Source organism: Prinia subflava, chromosome 10 (assembly GCF_021018805.1).
Source record: "Prinia subflava isolate CZ2003 ecotype Zambia chromosome 10, Cam_Psub_1.2, whole genome shotgun sequence".
Lineage (NCBI taxonomy): Eukaryota > Metazoa > Chordata > Aves > Passeriformes > Cisticolidae > Prinia > Prinia subflava.
In genome coordinates, this window is record NC_086256.1 from 10,499,455 (window position 1) to 10,518,049 (window position 18,595).

At 52.5% G+C, this 18,595-nt stretch overlaps 2 protein-coding genes across 5 annotated transcripts in view; one reads left to right on the forward strand and one right to left on the reverse strand.

Annotated features, from left to right (window-relative positions):
- The window catches only part of LOC134555577 (CLK4-associating serine/arginine rich protein-like), a 27,917-nt gene extending 17,178 nt beyond the window's left edge, over positions 1-10,739 (forward strand). The window contains exon 2 of the mRNA XM_063407278.1: positions 10,094-10,739. The gene's annotated coding sequence lies outside the window, so the exon portion shown is untranslated. The remainder of the gene's footprint in view (positions 1-10,093) is intronic.
- PTPRF (protein tyrosine phosphatase receptor type F) overlaps positions 1-18,595 on the reverse strand; it is a 376,154-nt gene that overhangs the window by 12,319 nt on the left and 345,240 nt on the right. For all 4 annotated transcript variants that reach the window (XM_063407253.1, XM_063407256.1, XM_063407252.1 and 1 more), the window contains 3 exons: positions 13,968-14,065; positions 6,051-6,174; positions 3,928-4,103 (listed from right to left, as the gene is read on the reverse strand). In XM_063407253.1, the coding sequence (XP_063263323.1) occupies positions 3,928-4,103; positions 6,051-6,174; positions 13,968-14,065 (398 nt within the window). The remainder of the gene's footprint in view (positions 1-3,927; positions 4,104-6,050; positions 6,175-13,967; positions 14,066-18,595) is intronic.

An 18,595-nucleotide genomic window follows, 5' to 3' on the forward strand; every position in this document is an offset into this window, starting at 1 on the left:
CTGCTGCCTCCTGCCCAGGGTCTCCTGCCACTTGGGCTGCTGTGCTGCCTTGGATCTGTACCAACATGGCAGGCCCTGCAAAAATCTCAGAATTCCTTGTCTTCACTTGGCACAGAGCATTTGACACTGACTGGCTGCAGCACCAGCAACTTGGAGGTCACAAACATTATTTCACAGGTAAACTGATCCCATCCTCATGAGTGGGTGGCAGCTGCAGGCTGTCTCCATGAGGCCTGACTTTGTCTTGCCTGGCTTGGGGATGATGTGATCCTCTCCAAGGGAGAGGCGAGCAGCACAGCATCTTGCAAATGCTGGGGATAGCTGCTTGCTGTGGCTTGCAGGGGATGTTTCAGGGGAACAGCACAGCCTGTCCCTGTGCCTGAGCCTGCATCTCAGGGACAGCAGTCCCCTCCTGCCACCCACATGCTGCAGGGTTGTGTACTCGAGCAAACAAAAAAAACTTCAGAGGAGTTCCCTGTGTGGGATAATAGCAATGCCTGGGCTGGTAATTGAAAATTATTTATTCATGACTAGATAAGAGTCAGTCACATTTTCTGCCAAATTTACCCATAATGTTTATGCCCCATTTTCAAGCTCTGTAAATTTTATGCTGAAGCCGATGCACTGTGGCACTAAAGCAGATAAGAGATGTTTTCTTCTGGCAGTGCTTGTTTCTCATTAACTTAAGGAGCACAGTAATGTCCTGAACAGCCATTTATTGCAGCTTTGCTGAGTGGCTCCTGTCCCTCCCCTTTGATGCCCTGAGCCCATGAACAGCCGGGCACCTCTCTTCAGCTTGAGAGCTGTGCTCTGCTCCCAGCCCTGCTCACAAGCTCCAGATGGCATTGCTGTCAGCAAGAGGGCTGGAGAATGATGTGGCTGCCAGGCTTCTCCTCCCCAGGGCCCTCGAGCACCAGCCTCTCAACACCCCTTCCTGGGGACATGAAATGCCAGGGAAGATCTCACCTCAGGGATGGCTGCTTGGTGCTCTGTGCTGGAACAGAACAAGCCACAGCACTGCTCTGGGAGACTTGGCTCTGCCAGGCTCTTGGGGATAGCCCAGGGTAGGAGAAATCCTGCTTTAATACCTCTCTCCTGGCAACACAGCCCGGCAGGGACACACCACGCTCGCAGCTTCAGGAAAGCTAATCTACAATGTGTGTTTCTGAACTGCCACCAAATGATTCTGAAACTGATTGTAAAGCTTTGAAGGCAGCTAAATTGCACAATCCAGCCATTTCTATCCTTTATGTGCTTCTTACTTTGTGAAAACATGAAAAAGGGAGGATGATTTAGACCATCAAGCCAGCTGAAATTGCAGACCATAAAAGCTGATGCTCTTTAAAGATTTTTTTTCCCTCTGCAGCTCAGGAACCCTTTAAAGCAGAGTCACCCCCACAGGGCTGCCAAGCTGCTGCTGGTCCTGGTTGGCTTATCACAGCACTGCTGAGGGTGACCTGGGGAGCTCGCCTGGAAAGGCAGCAGAGCCTGCTCTGCACTGGGCAGCACGCCATGAGGCCTTGCTACCCACCCCAGGCTCTGCAGCTGGAGAAACAGCCCTGTGCTTGCCCCAAAGCCCCTGGGCAAGGGGACTTTCAAGCAAGGTCACCCTTGGGTAATGCTGTGATCCATGTGACTGCCTGGAGCAGTTCGAGCATCAGCAGGCAGCACTGCTGCAGGGACCCAAGGGGTTACATCAGATGAAGTTTGAAGGCTCTGGAGCAGAATGAACTGCTAAACAGTGACTCATGCTGAAAGTTTGGAGCAACGGGCAATGACTGGGATTAGGATCTTCACTGGTTCCTAAAAGGTGTGCACCCAAGAGAGCTCTAGCCATCACCAAAAGGGCATGAGGAAAAGCAGAGCAGGAAGGTGGCTAAAAGCCATCTTGCCTTGGAAGATGCTGAAAAAGACAACAAAAACCTCAGAGAAAATAATCTTCTGAAAGTCCACATCACATCCACCAGAGCCCTGCTGTGAGGGAATGCCCTGAGACACCTGTACAGAGTACAGCAAACACATCCAGGGAAGTCCTTGCTGTGGATCACTGGTTCAACTCAGGAGTGACCAGGCTTCTCCACTGCCTCTCCTGGCAACCTGCCTCTCCCACAGTGCCAGAGAAAACTGCCCACTTCTCTTTAGTGCTGGGGATGTGCCAAAGAGGCAGCAGGACATGAGCAGGCAGTGCCAGGGAGCGAATGCAGGGGTCTGGGTCTGGTCAGGTCAGCCAGAGCCCCTGGGCAGTGTGCCCAATCAGGCAGGCTGCCTGAGATTCTGTGAAGGCTCTGGTAACCTCCTGCCCATAACACAAGGATTCACAAAAAGCCTGACCACATGCACTGTGTTTGGGACAGAAACCAATACTGGAGGATGATAGGATGGGGTGTGCTGGGGGGAGATAACATACAGCTCAGCAGCACAGACATCTCAGGCAAAGACAAGTCCCTCTGGGGTCAAAGGAGACCTGTTATCTTCAAGAAACATGCACCTTGGAGTGCCTTGCCATAACTAAGAAGCCCAGAAGTTAAGTGAGTCAGGATTCCAGGCATGGATTTATTTGGCAACCCAGAAGGGCTTTTCCTTATTTTTCAAATATATGCTCCATCACTGAAATGTGAAGGCACAAAAAAGTCCCCATAAAACCCTCAGCTGCAGAGTGCAGTTGATCAGCAGCTTCTCATCTCGCTTAGCCCATGTGCCAAGTCGTGAGCCACAGGGCAGGTCAGAATCATTTCCCTGCCTGTTTGGGCTGTGTGGGTGACAGTGGCATTGGACAGAACAGGCAGGGCTCTGCAGCAGGAAGCACAGGGCAAAGCTGGGGTTGGAACTCTAGACACAGCTCATCTCCAAGGAATGCTTTTCCCCTGCAGGCTGTAGGGCATCAACAATGCCTGTTTTTTGAACATTAAGAAAAGCAGATCTGTTTCACCATGGTGATTGGTGGTTCCAGCTGCTTCCTCCCAGCCAGGGTGGGCTGGACACCCCTGCAAGCATTTTGGTGCTAAAGCTTTGAAAAGGACAGAGAGCATGTGGGCAAAAGTTTTAACTAAACCCAAACTTGACCATTTCTGCTTCTAAAGAATGAGCTTATTGGGCTAAAAATAATCAGTGCTTCACAGCTTGAGCACACAAGCCCCTTCTGCTGTTGGCATGGCAACACTAAAATATTCTGCTGGTACAAACGCTCACCGCTAAAATTTTACTTTTAGGAACAAACTGAATCCTGAGAGGCAGAAGCTGCCTGCTCCTTGGGCAGGCTTTGCCCAAAGGGTGCATCTGGACTCAGGAGCACTTGGTCACAGCTTACAAACTCCTGCTTCAGGGGCTGAGTAAGAACCTCTGTCATGAAAACTCTGTCATCTGCAGTGAGGGCTCCCACTCCTCCAACTCATGCCTTCCCCACAGTCTGCAGGCAGCTTTGCGTTTATTACATCAGAATATCTAATCCTAGCAGTGTAAGCTGATCATTTATACATGTTGTCATTGGATGAGGCACAAATTAGTCTTGTTAGTGCAATGAGACCCTGTCAGCCATTCCCCTGCATTGCCAGGAATGCTAGGGCCCTGTCAGGCTGCTGGATGCTGCCGGTACCCCCCAACTACTGCAACTTCTGGGATGGTCCACACTCCCCCTCTCAGAGCTTTCCTTTCCCCCTTTGATGGGAGTGATGGGGGCAGGGAAGGACGGGTGCACATGCAGACATGCAGGCAAAATAGAGGTAAATGAGCAGGCCAGCAACAGGAGGTTGTGCCAACCTTTTGCCTCACAGGGATATGCTTACAAGGCATTTGTTGCTGGGCTGCATGAAGCAGTGACCCACATCGCTGGAACTGCATCTCCCTGGGTGCCCTTATGCTGGGAAATGCTCCCACTCCTCTTTTCTGCCTCCCAACAGCTCCAGAAAAGAGAGAAAGCACACACTGTACCCTGGACTTCTCCTCCAGCCTGGTCATCATGACTATAGTTGCTGTTCTCTGTTCCCACACCATCCTCCAGAAGTCGCTGAGGGTTTCTGGCAGCGGTCCCTGCGTGGCGATGTAGGCGTTCTGCTTCCGATACCCATCAATGTAATTGGCATTGATGTAATCACTGCCTGGGACTCCTGCGGAGGAGAAAGAGGGCAGGAGTTACTGGGGCAAGCCCACAGCCCTGTACCTACTGCTCTGCTGGGCCCCGCAGCCAGGAGAAGAGGCTGGCATGTTCATAAGGCTCTTGACAAGTCTCCTTTATGGGGTGATGTCAGGATCTCTCCCAGGGATCCTGCAAAGGACAGGGATGGTGCCTGAAAAAAGAAGAACCCTTTTAACTCCCACATTAATGCAACAAGCAGGCAACACCAAAGCAGAGAGACAGCTGCCACATGCACACAAAGGAAAATTCACAGGCAGGAATATTAAGAAGCTCATTCGGCCCCAAGCAACTGACTGAAATAATTGTCTTAAATTCACCAGCAATTTGTTATGGTCCTACAGCACCTTTTAAAAATGAGGCTCCTTTATTAGCTTGTCTCTGTTAGCAAAGGATGTCAGGCAGGGATGTCCTCCCATCTTTCCTGCAGGGACGACTATCCCCAGGAGCTGGAGATCTTCCTCCCACCACCACTGAAACCCTTCAGTGTGAGATCCCCTCTGCTGCCTGCTGGCAGAGGCTGCTCCAGCCCCCACCACTTTAGGGAAAGGAATTTTTCGTAAAGGCCTTTAAAATGCAAACACATAGTTACTAAAATAAATTCAGCAAAGCAGAGGCCCGAGGCTGTTTCCAAACCCTGCTCAGCATGGGCTGCCCGAGCTGCAGGGAGAGAAAGCAGCAGGAATCTCATTGTCTCCCCAGGAGAGAGCATCTGCATTTCATTAGAGGAAGGAAATAAGGCTGGGGGTCACCCCTTGTCCTTTTGTCCTGGGGAAAATTCTACAGGTCTATTCTACAGGTCTCAGCAGTCTCCAGCAGACACAAAGTGCTGGCAGCTCCGGGGGAACGGCAGCAGCTGGAGTGCAGTGCTTCGCTCCCTTGGCATGGGCGGCATGGACCTGGCAGGGTGCTTTGGGAACAGTTCCCGGGAAGGCACAGACACTACTTACAGCAACTGAGTCAGGCTGGAAAACAGGGATTCCCCCACGTGCTCACCCCACAGCTGTCTGTGAGGGTTTGCCCATGAGGAGATGTGCCAGGCCTTCACACAGCTGCTACTGCTACTGCTGCTTAACAGGGCTTGCTGTCAGGGACTGTTTGGCCCCCTCTCCTCCTCTTGAAGAGGATGAATAGTGCATTACCATTAGAAAAGGCTTTTCCATCTCCCAAAAAAGGATGCTAGTGACTGTAGGGACACCTGTGTGCAAAGCCAGGCCCCAGTTCCTTCCCCAAGCAGGAGTGCATTGAATTAGCTCTATCTTCCTCATCTTCCATCAGCAGGCTCAGATCTGGGTGTGCAGAGCTGGTTTATAAAACAAGGGGAATGTGTGAGCCTGGGCTCCAGCTCCTCTGTGTGCAAGATGACATGTATTAGCCCAAACTCCAGGGATGTGGGGCTGGTTCTCGGAGCCATGGGGGTCAGTGCTATGGACACCAAGGCCTGATGCTCCCATGGAGGACAGGGATGTGTGGAGTCTGATGTCCCAGGGCAAGGAGTACCCCTCATCCTGTGCCGCTCTGGGCACTTAGTTGGGACCATACAATGACAAGTCCCAGAGAAAGATACTGGCTCTACAACTGTGCTGTGACAGAGGGTGGCATTGGCACTAACAGTGCCACGTTTCACCATGTACCAAGGAAGGCAGCTGAGATCACACAGAGAGGACAGTGGGGAAGGAGGTTGCTGGGACAGACACGTTTGCTGCCAGCAGTACTAAGAAGCAACCACACAGAACACACTGCTCTGAGGACACTGGGAAACCTCTACTGTGCCCTTTCTCCTCTGGCCAGCCAGAACACACATCTGATCATGCTGATGTTGGTGTTTGTCCCTGCTGAGCTGAGAACACAGAAAAAGATGATCTCCTTGCTACAATCATGTTCAGCTTATTGATGGGCTACCCACTCCAGCTACTCTTACCATCAATGGAAGTCAGGATGACCCGTGAGTGGTCATAGGCTATCACATTTGCATAGCGGTTCTTCGGTTTATTCACTTCCAGGTTGGAGTTCTCCCAGGTGAACTGCTGCCCAGGATCAATGGACTGTGGAGAGAAAGAAAAGGAAGGAATTGGTAGCAGTTACAGCACATTGGGGTGCTGCAGCACACAGGTTTCAGTCAGGAAATCTGCACTGCCCTGCACACCTCTCCCCAGGCCAGACAAAGCTTCCATGGGTGTCCACGGCAGTAGCATCAAGCCAGACCACATGGAAAACCAGTTTCCAGTGGGACATACATCCCATGATCTGCAAGCAAAGAAGTCCCTCACTGGGGCAGCCTGCTGCAGATGAGCCTTCATTTCCTCTGCTGCATGCTCATCCTTCCCTCTGGAGCTACCCTTCAGCAGAAATTTGATCTTCTGCCAGGATTCCAGAGAGACCTGACTGCAGATCTTGACCTAGTGGTTTTATTAGCTTTTGAACTGCAGTCTCTTGAAATACAGCAAGCCCTGGGTGTCTTGTGCCCCAGGAGCTTTTGGTATTAGTGTCCTGCAAGACAGCCTATGAGCTTTTGCCAGGGAATAGTCATGAAAATTAATAGGTTACTATCCACTGCTCCAGCTACTTATGCAATGTAAACACCTCTCGTTTGAGTTAATAGAGTGACAAGAAACTATAAACCTGGAGAAGAGACGTGGTTATAAATCTTGGCCTGCACACTATGCAACTGCCTGAAAAGCACACATCCCACTCCCACCTGGCCTTGCACACCCAGTGCTTCTCCCATGAGCCACGTGCTGGGGCACCCAGTCCATGGCTGCTCCACAGCCAGGCAGCCTCTTCCCAAAGCCTTCTCTATCAACCTAGTCCACACACAAAGCCATGTGAACAAGGACCATCCCCAGAGCAACCCTCTGAGATGGGAAGGTCTTGTCTGAGAGACACACAGGTAAGACACCTGCCTCATGCAGGGACTTGCTCTGCACATGCAGCCCTGGGCAAGATCAGGGCAAGCAGCTACAGCAGAAATCAGTTATCGCATAGACCCCCCTCCCCCCAAAATTAACACCACTATCAAAACCTTCTTAAAATCTTGCTCCAGCACAGGGTCTCTGAAACTTTGCTGGCCCACAGAAAAAAACACTGGGGAAACAGGCCAAGGGAAGCACTGCATGCTATGCTCCCTGCAGGCATCTGTGTTCATCGCTTGGCAGAGCCGTGTCAGAAAGTTTCTCAGGCAGTGAAATGCCTGTCTGTCAGCTCTGGATCAGCTGTGAGCAAAAGGCTGAGGTGGGAAGCACAGCTCCCTGACTGGGCTGACATGAACAGCTCTCATGGTCCCTCTGCTCAGTTTCACCAACCACCAGCTATGCACAAAGTGACACCCATCAATGCCCCTCTGCTCCTGTGCTGTGGAGCAGGCACTTCCCAAGCAGACAGCAGTGGGTGCAGGCACTGGCTGGAGTATGGAGCACAGGCACTGTCTGCATGGCTGCACTAGCCCTGAGGGCTTTGCAGCACATGCAGGGCATGGGCCAGTGCTGTGTCAGGTGGCAGCTGTCTGTCCCCAGGTGTGGCCCAGGCTGCCTGCAGGTAGAGGGGCCAGAGCTGACGAAAAAGCACAGGAGGATATGACATCACAGAGATGCTAATAGGTAGTTTGGGAAATGTAGGATGTAAATAGACATTTTCTACAGAAAACCTGTAATTTTCTATTATCAGTGTAATAAGCAGGCAGCCACTGTGCTCAGAGGCGCTGCAGCCAGGATGGTGGGAGTGGAGGCTGCAAGCACCACTTCTGGCTGCAAAGCCAGAGGCCTGGCTGCCACAGGCCTTGCACTCTCCTCTGCCCAGGCCCAGAGACATCTCAGCATAGCTCACAGCTCTCTGGGGCACTTCATTTCATTCAGGCACCTGTATTTTTCCCTCAGAGTAGGCTGCTCAGGGGATCAGCTCTTTGGATGCTCCCCACTCTCAGCCATGTGGCAGGGAAGACTGCTGCCCCCAAAGGTGGGCCTGGACTGCACAAGGGAATGCAGAAATGATCAAAGACATGAAAAAATAAGAGGAATATAATATGAAAGGACTTCATGGTTTGGAGTAGAGATAAATAAGAGGGGTTTTGACATCAGTCTGATCAATATGGAGCACACTGAAGGAGAAGCACTAATAAACAAACTAACAAGGAAAATATGGACCCACCAATGCCTATTAGAAACATAAATAACACCTATTTTTCAAAAAGACGGCCTTAATCTGCACAGACAGCCCATGCAGCCTCAGCTCCACCAGTAGCTGGTGGAGGAGCTGAGACTAGCTCTGAAGGTATCAGTGAACATCTGCTGTGAGAAAGCAACCCAAGGAAGCACCAGCTGTAACTGCACTTTGTGAACACTCTCAGTGGGCACAGGTGGGTGCTGGAGGGAGTCCTACCCCTGCAGCAAAGGCAAGTAGAGCTCAGCACAGTTGTTCATGCTCAATCTGTGCTGCAAATCACTGCCAAGAGGTTGCAGGGCTGACCCAGCTCTGGGGTGCAGAGTGCTCTGCACAGCAAGTCTGTGTCCTGCCACAGCAGAGGGAAGGGTTATTTCCTGGGGGAGGACAAGGCTGCCAAGAGCCCCCAGAATGGAGGAAGAGCATCAAGGTGTTGCTATTAGAGTTAACAGCTTTGATGTGCAATGAGTATGTGCAGAAATGGTCTAATCATCATCAGCCTCTTAAGAGGGCAAACAGGTGAGAAAGTCAGAACTAATACAGCACCTGAGTGCAAAGAGGCTCTAATTAAATACTCCTGAAAATTAGTGACTCATTTAGAAGTAAAATGATTTAATTTAAACTCTGGTGATGAATTAATGTACACCTGTTCCCCCCTTTAAGGCAAACAAATGAGTAAATAAATGGGAGGATGATGGGCTGCTTGGAGAGAGTTGGAGCCCTTACATGGAGTAGTGGTTGGCAAGTCTTGTCCCATCTCTGTACAATGCTCTGCAGCCCCTGTGTGCAGTAGCACTGCTTCATCTGCCCACCTCGCTCCACACCTGCCTCAGCACTAGAGTTTGCTCCTGTTCTTTTTTGGGGCTCACGGGAATCACTGCTTCATCCTAAAACTTGATCAGAGTAACACTTCCTAGAAAGCAGAAGGGCTGGGAAATTGGAAGGAAATGAGCCAGGAGCAAACTTAAAAGCACTGTGACTTTTGCTTTGCTTTAAAGCGATAGGAAGATGCTGTAAGACAGCAAGTGCAAATTAAGAAAAAGCCCAATTAGTAAAACTCCTCCTTCCCAGCATGGAAGTGCAAGGAACAATTTCACCAAAGCAGTTGAAGGGCCCCTGCTGCTACTGCCATAAAGACAGAGTTAGACCATTGAAAAGGGATTGGAAAAAGGCTTTTTCCTCGACAGACTCTAGAGCACTTTACAAATGCCTTGAAAATGTCCCTGAGTGCCAGTTTGACTCTCAGATAAGGTCCACCTCGGGCTTGCTGCTCCCATTCCTTAGTGCAGTTCCAAAATCCCTCTGCATGCTGAGGCCCTGCTGCTGACTCTGCTGCTGGCAGGTGTGGAGAGCCCAGGCAGGCAGTGCCCTCAGGGAGCTGCACAAGGGCATGAGGACAGGAAGATGCTCAGGCAGTGAGTGCTTCTAGTCCTCCTGTGAAATCAACCACATTAGCAGGAGCACTGACCACTGTCAATCTGTGCCACACCTCAAATGAGGACATAATGTGCTTCTGAATCAATCGCTGGCAGCACTTCAGCCTTATCATTCTTATTATGGGAACGTGAATGCCGTGTGCCTGCCAGGCAGCTTCCCAATGAGCCCATTAAAGCCAGGCTCCCTGGGTGCTACCTGGATCCTGGGCCCAGCACCCCCTGGCTCACTGCCCCAGGGACCCAAGCACCTCTCCTGCCACCTAACCTGCCCTGCCAGGGCTGCAGGCACGGGAGATGCAGTGTCCTCAGTGGCTTTATGGGAAATGTAAGTGAATACAGGGTTTGGGTAAAACCCCGGTGTTTCTCTCCACAGAAAACTGTGAGGACAGATCTGCAGCCTCCTACCACACTAGGGAGCAGGAACACAGTCAAATCTCCTACACAACCTGAAGATTACTAGGAACTAATATGCCAGGCAGTGCCATACTGCCAGCCAGGCTCTCACCACACGCTCTGCTCTGCTCCTGGGGGTCATACACTGGATGGACATGCTGGATGGACTGGACACGAGGGACAACAGCCACAAGCTGCAGTTTGGAAATGAGTAAGGAAAAAATCTTTTCCTGGGAAGGTGATACAGAACCTAGCAGTAGTACAAGAGAGCAGGAACCAGCGCTGGTTGGAGCCAGCCTGTCGTGTGTTTGCTAACAGCACCAAAGGGGACAGCAGTGCTCAGCTTGCTGGATCCCACAGCGACAGTGAGAGACGTGGTGTGTGTGCTGACCGGTTTGTCCCAGGGCAGGTTCTCGGCAGCGCCCACGGGCAGGATGCTGCCCCGGGAGCACGGGCTGCAGTGTGGGAAGGTGCCCACAGGAGGAGCTCCAACACAGGACAGCGCCTGCACATCCAGTCACGGGCTCAGCCTCACTTCTACTTATTTAATTCCATTAATCCCACACTGTAAACTCGCTGTAGCTTTCACTGTACACCACAAATGAAATACCTTCCTAGTGCAGCCAGGCCAGAAGCAGCTGCCAGAGCCTTGTGCCCTGCTCCCCAGCTTGCTGCCTGCCCGTACAGCGTGGTGAGGCTGCGCTCTGCCCCACGCCAGAGCAGATGGCAGCTGTGAACTGTGCCTGCAGACGGCTCAGCTCCCAGCAGCTGCGTTTCAGCCTCTCCTGCCGCACCAGGGGCACCAGGAGGTACAGCTGGGATGGCTCCCAGGTGCCGGGGGGGGGGGCAAGGGCTAACCCACAGCTCATGAGCCTGTTCTCACTGCAGCCAGCCCACAGCCTGCTCTGTGCTGGCTTTGTCACACAGGCTGCACGGCCACGCGGGCTGGCAAACCGGTGTGAGCAATATTATTTGTTCTCTGACCTGTGGGAATGGAGGTCAGACGGCTGTGAGAAATCTCTGCCACTCTTCCTGCCCCCTTCCCAGGCATGCGGGGAGGTGCTGACAGGTCTTGTTTCATGTCACCTGTGTCTAGGTTACCCTGCTATTGCTTGCACAGCCAAGGCAAGCGCCAGACTGATGGCTCTAGGCCAGCTGGCCTCAATGGTTAGAAGTGCTGTTAAATATTTGCTCTCTGCCTGTGGTGCCACTGCTCCTGGAATGTGAGCCATCTATAAACAGCCCTACACCCCACAGAGATGTTAGGCTGACAGGCTGCTCTACAAAAACATTTAAAATGCAACTATTTCAAAGCACAATCAAACAGCAAATGGGCCTTGGGGGTTCACCTGCCATGCCTTCCTCCCTTGTGTCTCCCTGCTCAGCTGTGCTATGCCCCTTCTGGCAGCACCATTATGCCACGGGGAACAGGGTGGAGGGATTCACTTCTCAAAGTGCTGGGTCACCACTCAGCTCTGTGTAAGGTCTGGGGCTCACAGAGTCCTGGGGTGAGCACTGGTGCTGTATCAGTGCTTACTGCAAATGCAAGCATGTGCCCGCCCAGGTGTGGTTCCTGTCTCTCAGGCTCCCACAGGGGCTGCACAGCCTGCTCCCCTCCCACCTCTGCCATCTCCACATCCACTCTGCAGATTTCCTTAGTCAGCAGTACACACCATGCCTATCCTGCCCTGCAGCCCTCCTATCAAAGGGAGCTGTTGCTCTGCCAAACCCACACATACAGGGACCAGGATGAGAGCACACCCGCTGCTGCAGCAATCCTGCGCAGGCAGCTGCTGTTCTCTTCAAACTCAGTCCAGGATTCTTCTCACTGCCATTTCAAATGGGAAATGATTGCATTGATCCCCACATGCCAACAAGGTGCAACCCCTTCTACTTTTGGGTCCATCCTCGTGTCAATCGCTGTACAAGCCTGTCATGTTCAGCAATTTCCAGATGATGAGGAGTCAAACACAGCAGAATCCAGGGGAAAAAAATTACGTGCAACAATCAGCTATTTAATAGCTGCTTCAACATGAGAAGTACAACTGATTGGTGCTCTCAACCAGCCATGATATTCTAAAGAAAGAGAAATGAGAAGAGAGGGGCTCATGAAAGCAGCTAAGAGAATTTACTTAACTCTCATTTTTTCAAAAACAGTTCCCACAGCTCAGTATTATGCTGCAGGCTCTACTCAGCACAGCCTTAGTGTGAGGATAGGAGGGCAAAGACACTGGATCCTGCTGAATCCCCACCGTGCTGCAGAGCCACAGCTTGCCTGTAGCAGAGTGGACAGCCCTGCTTAACATTTCAGTTGGACTGGTAACAAAAAGCCCAAGGCAGCCAGATGTGACGGCACACTTTGGCTCCACTGGCAGGACATACATGAACACACAGGTAACTGCAAGTGAAGCACATTATTCCTTTAAACATTTCCCAAGTCGCAATGTAATGCTGTAGCTCATCTCTTTGGCTCAGACAGTAAATGCAGAGGGATGCCAAGCAAGGCCCTCCACTTGGCATCCCAAAGCAAAAAAGGAGCTCTGTGCTTTCCTCAGATACACGCAGCACACCCTTTGAACTAGCTGGAATTCGTCCCTTACCATCTCCACATAGAGATCTGCTTTCCCTTTCCTGGCATATATAATCCTACCTTGTGGGCAAATGCTCTGATCTCATCTCATGAATCAGTGTAGGTACGGTGCAGGAAGGGGTGGCCACAGGCACAGGCAGATAACAATTCAAACAGAAGCGATAACACATGCAAAGAACACTTCCCAAATTTATTCCCTCTTTAATACTAGTGGGGGGGTTATTTACAAGTCCCCTGCAGCTCAAGAGGGCTCTGCATATAAGCACAGCAAAACATCATCCTGCCGTTGCTGCTCTCATGGCTGCAGAGGAACTCTCCCCAATTTTAAATGGTTGCAACCTAATCACGCAGCCTGGAGAGCGCCAAAAAAAGGTGAGGCAGCCCTCAGGTAGGTCAGTCCCCTTCCCTCCACATGTGCACCCCTTTGGCAAGTTGTTCTCAGGGGAGGACAGGGCTGCAGGGAATTGGGTGGGAGAGGTGCAGTGGAGGAGTTCACCAAACACCCAGCACATGCCTTTGCGTGTGAACAAAGGCAGCATCAGTGGTGGATGCAGACATTCCCTGCTCAGGGGCTCCACCACAGACACCACAGCATAAGGGTGGGAGCAGGATCCAGAAGTGCAGGCAAGCTTGCAGCTCATGACTGCAGGTCACAGGCAGAGAGCCCTGTGCAGGGAGGGGAGCTTGGGCAGGGCAGTGGCACATTAGCAAAGTTTCTATGGGCACTGATGCTGAATGGCACAGGCTAATGCCAGCACAGTCCCGTGGGAGATTAGATGGGGAAAGCAGGAACAAAATCTCAAAACGCATGTTTGTTGGCATCAGAGGATGGCGCAGAGAGCAAAGCGTTGAACACAGATGGAAGTGAATGGGCACAGGATGCTGCAGACCAAACTACCTCAGCCAACCTGGATGGAGTGCAGCTCTCACAGAGCAGAGCAAAGTAATCAGTGACAGTCCAGGTAGGCAGACACGAGCTCCCATTGACTCCTAAGACCATACCCATGGTGGCAGCATGGCAGGCCGCTGTGCACTCTCCTGCAAGGCCTTCTCCCTCTATCAGCCATGCTACAACTGCTCAAGGTGAGTTCCCACCACTGTGGGGTTGGCAGGGAGAGCTGGCAGGCTCCCAGGGCTGGTATGGGGACTGGCCACGCAGCGCTGCTGCAGGGGAGGCACAGCCCAGCTTTCACCAGGCCCTCTCTGCCTGGGGGTCCTGGCCAGCATCACTCCACCCTGCTGCCCGTCCCGCTCTCAGGCTCACCTCGTACTCCTGTGAGAACTTCAGCCCATCGTTGGCCTTGAGGCGGTCGATGTTGTCACTGAGGTCGCCCAGGGGGATGGGGGGGTGGTCACGCATGCCTGCAAGCGAGACAAGGAGGGAGGAGGGAGAGGAGAAAGGTTATGGCTCTGCACGGCCAAGGAAGGCTCAGCAAGAGCATGTGCACAGCAAACCCAGGAGGTGGGTGCAAGGCGGACACGTGTGACTATGTGAAGCGCTGGGCAGGATGGACAGAAGCCGACGAGCTCACACGGCATGCGCACACACTCCCGGAGCACGCGGGGCGGTGGACAGAACACAAAGGTGATGTGCAGAATGGGCATGACCGGGTGAGCATGCTCGGACAGTACAGCCACCGGGCACACGGAGCAGGCCACGCAGCGGCAGCGCCTCGGCCAGCCCCCGGCAGGAACAGGAACGCTGTCACTGCGCTTCCCGGGCTCCCGCGTGGGCTGAAGTTGAACACACTGATCCTCTGGTGCTCTCACCGCCAAGGGCTTAGGCTGATCCTCCTGCTTACCCCTAACATGGCATTAGCCACAAAGAAACTCTGCCAGACCTGCAGTGAAACCTCTGCAGTGCACGTGCACAGCTTTTCGGGTAGGCAGATGCTGTCACGGTCCCCAGGGCGTTAGAGAAGGATGAGAAGGACCCCACGGAAGAATGGCTGATCCCCTGACAGGACACTGCACAACGTTCTGAGAGCTGAGGAGCAGCTCTGTCCACAGCTGCCTAACTCTGCAGTAATGCTCCAGAGGCAGAGCCCAAAGTCCAGCTCTTCTGGGCTGGCCCGTGCAAGGCACCATGTGCAGCAATGTGCTCTCCAGCAGCTCCTGGGAGGCTGCTGTGAGTTGGGATGCAGCTCAAGCCATGGCAGAAGTCTTGCCCTGGCTAAACCAGGGATGCAACACTATGGCTCATCCTGGGCACAACCGAAGCCCTGCTCAACAGAAAGGCCCAGAGGAGGGGATCCCACAGATCCCGCACAGGGGACATGTATTGTGGGGGGCATGCATGTGGGATTGGGAGGAGCCCTCCTGGGGCCCTGGGATTCAGAGCTTAACTATCACAACTCCTTCTCTGATGCTGAGATGTTGAACTGGCAGGAACGTGATTGTGAAACATGTCATCCTAATCCCAAGGCTCGTGACTCCATCGGTTGCTCTGTGGGTTTCCCAGAAAGCCCACGTGGGTAATGATGATTATTAATAGGCTGAAGCTGTTGACTCACACCCAGGGAGACAGGCTGGAGAACAGCCAGAAGCTTCTCAATTGCTCATGAGGCTGAACACTGCCACAGATGGCAGTGATGGGCCACTGAGGTGATGGAGCGGTCCCCAGGCTGGGTACACACATTTGACACGGTGACAAGTCATGAGGTGATAACATGGAAGTGTTACACCTCAGACCTCTGCATAAAACATCTGACATCCCTGCACACAGGCAAGACCCAGTCCAACACACACTCGTCCTGCAGTGCAGAGCCATCCAGGATGGCCTGAGAACTCACAGACAGGTGGAGAAGGAAATACCCCTTGTGCTTCTACCTTGTGCTGAGGTCCTCCTGCAAATGGGCCTGTCCTGTTTGCCACTTCACCCATCAGGATCCCCGAGGTGGCTGAGCAGGCACTCAAAGGGACAGAGATGATGCTGGTTTTGGGACAATTTCCTCATTATGCCAGAGCTCCCGGCTGTAGCTCAGGAGCAGCCTTTGCAGAGCTGTCATTGATGAACAACTGAATGATGAGAACAGTGTGGGACCAAGACAGAAGTATGGGGCAGGAAGGAGAAAGAGACTGGAACACAGCCACAGTATGTGCTTCTTCCAACACGATTATGTACAAAGTACAGCAGAGCCATGGACCACAGCAGAGCTGCAGACCCTCATCTCTGCTGAGAAACACAAGGTGGTCTCTCCAAACTTGTGTTTTGCCAGCCAGAGAAGTGTTGCAGCAACAAAAAAGCTGCAAGAATAGGTGGGGAAAAAGAGGAAGCTGGAATTTCATTATGGTGAACCTAGAAAAACAGCCACTGACTGTGCAGGGCAAGATGGAGATTTGTACACACTGCCAGGACTTCCACAAGCTCTTCCAATTGCTCTGGCAAGAGGACAGTGAGATCACCACGAGGCTAGAAGAGCTCAGAGGTCTCACAATGCCTGCAGGGACACACACAGCAAAGCCCTTGGCTCCGTTCCCACGGGAAGTATTTATCCTACATACTTCTCCCATTCCTGTGTGCATACAGAGATGCCAGAGCAGGTTGGCATTGCTTTTATGGCTGTTTGAGGATGAACTTGAAGCTCAGAAGACAAGTGATAAGGGGGCACTTTTATCCACAGGCTGGTACTGCTCCATCCAAGCTGCTAGAGCAGAAAGTGCCTCCTTTGTGCCTGGGATTCTGGTACCAGCACTGTGAAGCACATCAAATACAGACAGTCCAGAGACCATCATGTGTTCTGCCTAAGGCTATGACTGAGGTGACCCAGCCTAGGGAAACCAGTTTGCCCGAGATAGGAAGAGAGTGTGTTCAACCACTGAAGAGCATCCTTCAATTTGTCCATTTGGGGTTTTCAGCTGGCCACTCCCTCCAGAACAGCCAAGGTTATCAGTCCCCACGCAGGGCCAGCTGCAGGCCTGGCACCATGGCAGAGCCTGGCCTACCCCTCTGAGGGGGTAGGAGGCTGGAGAGCAGGGGAAGGGCTGCTGCAGAAGTCTCTTAGCAGCCCATCACTCAGGACCTTCCCTTCTGCACTGTGCTGCGGTGAGCTGCTGTAGTGCCATGCGAGCAGTACCGAGCCTCGCCTCACACATCATGTCAGAAAGTGAAGTCACTGCCATTTTACAGTCTGCTGTGAGTGAAGGTGATCTTCATGACATTGAAACAAAAAATACAGAGACGAGAGAAAAAGGGAAAGAAAAAGCAAAAGGTGTCGAAAGATAAAAACAGGAGTTAAAACTAACTTGAGATATTCGGGCAACAGGGGACACTGGCACCTGCAAAGAAAAGAAACGGGGCAAGAACAGAAATCCCATTAGCCTTTAGTTATCATTGCAGAGGTTCAGAGATGGAAAGACAACGAGATGAAGATGAAAAGGAAAGCACCATATGCCACAGCACCGGGAGCTTCCCTCCTGCATAGGACTGACTGCCTGGCCCTGGGGGCTGCTCTGCAACTGGCTGTTACACAGCAGGCTGTTGGCTCCCCTGACACTGGCAAAAACGTGGAGCTGGAGCTATTTGTGAGAGTCCACAGGCCTTCATGTGACACTGAGAGCTACACTTCTCACCCCACTGGCCCCAGCCCCATGCCCCAGGGAAGCCTGCAAGGGCAGTAGATGGCAAGCACAAGGAGCATCTGTGCTACTGGGTGGCCAGGGGGTCTGCACTCAGCCCCAGCCACCTCTGCTCAGTGCCCCTGAGCCTCCAGCTCGCTCACAGCTCATCAGCAGCACAACCCAGTCTCATTTCATGGTGTATTGGGACACTGCCTGGTCCTGTATCCTCTCAGTGACTTGGCACAGTAGTGTGTTAGTACAGGGAGGCCAGCAGTGGGGAATAACCCTTGTCTGAAGTAAAACCCACAAAAATGAGAAAGCTTAATATTTAATAACAGTAGACCAATTAATTATGCATTAAACAAATTTTCCCTGCTCAGCAAGCTCCAGCAGAGAGACCAACTACCAGGGCTGGTGGCCAGCACCTCCTGTCAGTGCATCCTCACAGCCCTGCCTCGACCTCCATCAGGTGACTGGGGCAACAGCTTGGGCCCCTTGGGCTTGGTGGATTTCCTGTGCCTCACTGATGAGGACAAGCTCCTCAGGAGCTGGAACAGGCACTTCAACCTGCACAACACCCGCTTCCACTCCTCACAGACTCACAAGGGATGCAGTGGGGAGAAGGGGAGGAGGGCAGAGTGCTGTCTCTTGGTAGGGGAGTCTGGCAGTATCCCAGGGTCCTGCTGCTGTCTTGAGTGAACTAACTGGGCACTTGGGCTTGGTTTTGTCTCTCCAGGTAGCTCTGCAAACTTATCAAATGAGCAGCATCTTTGGCTTATCCTCCCTCACAGACAGGAAAAGAAAATTTCCTGGCTCCCTGTCTCTCTGAGGGCAGCTCTTGAATCTTGCTACAGGTCTAGCAAGGGACGTCCTTGTTGCCAGCACCCTGACCTCTCTGAAGATGGGAGCAGATGCCAGCCTGACTTGTCACAATCCTCCACGCAATGCAAACCACAAGCACACAGCAAAGATGGCTTTTGTGCACACATGGAGACATGTCACAGAGGCCTGTCCCCATGCACAGCTGTTCTGGAGCAGCCCTGTTGAGCTCCTCCTCAAGAAGCTGCATGCTGTTGCTGACTGTGTGTGACCCCTCCCTAGTGCTGCCCCTGATGATCTGCCTGTTGAGATGATCTTCCTCTGGCACACGTGCCTCCCAAATCCCCACAGCATTTTCCTCCCATGCTGTGACACCATCCTGTGCTGTGCTGTGGCCAATTAGTGTGCCAGGTCTGCTGGCAACTACCAGCCTGCTGCTGCTGCCCACACGTGAGATCTGCCACTGGTTCTGCCCGGGAGGTGCACTAACTGTGGACCCCTGACAGCTGCTCT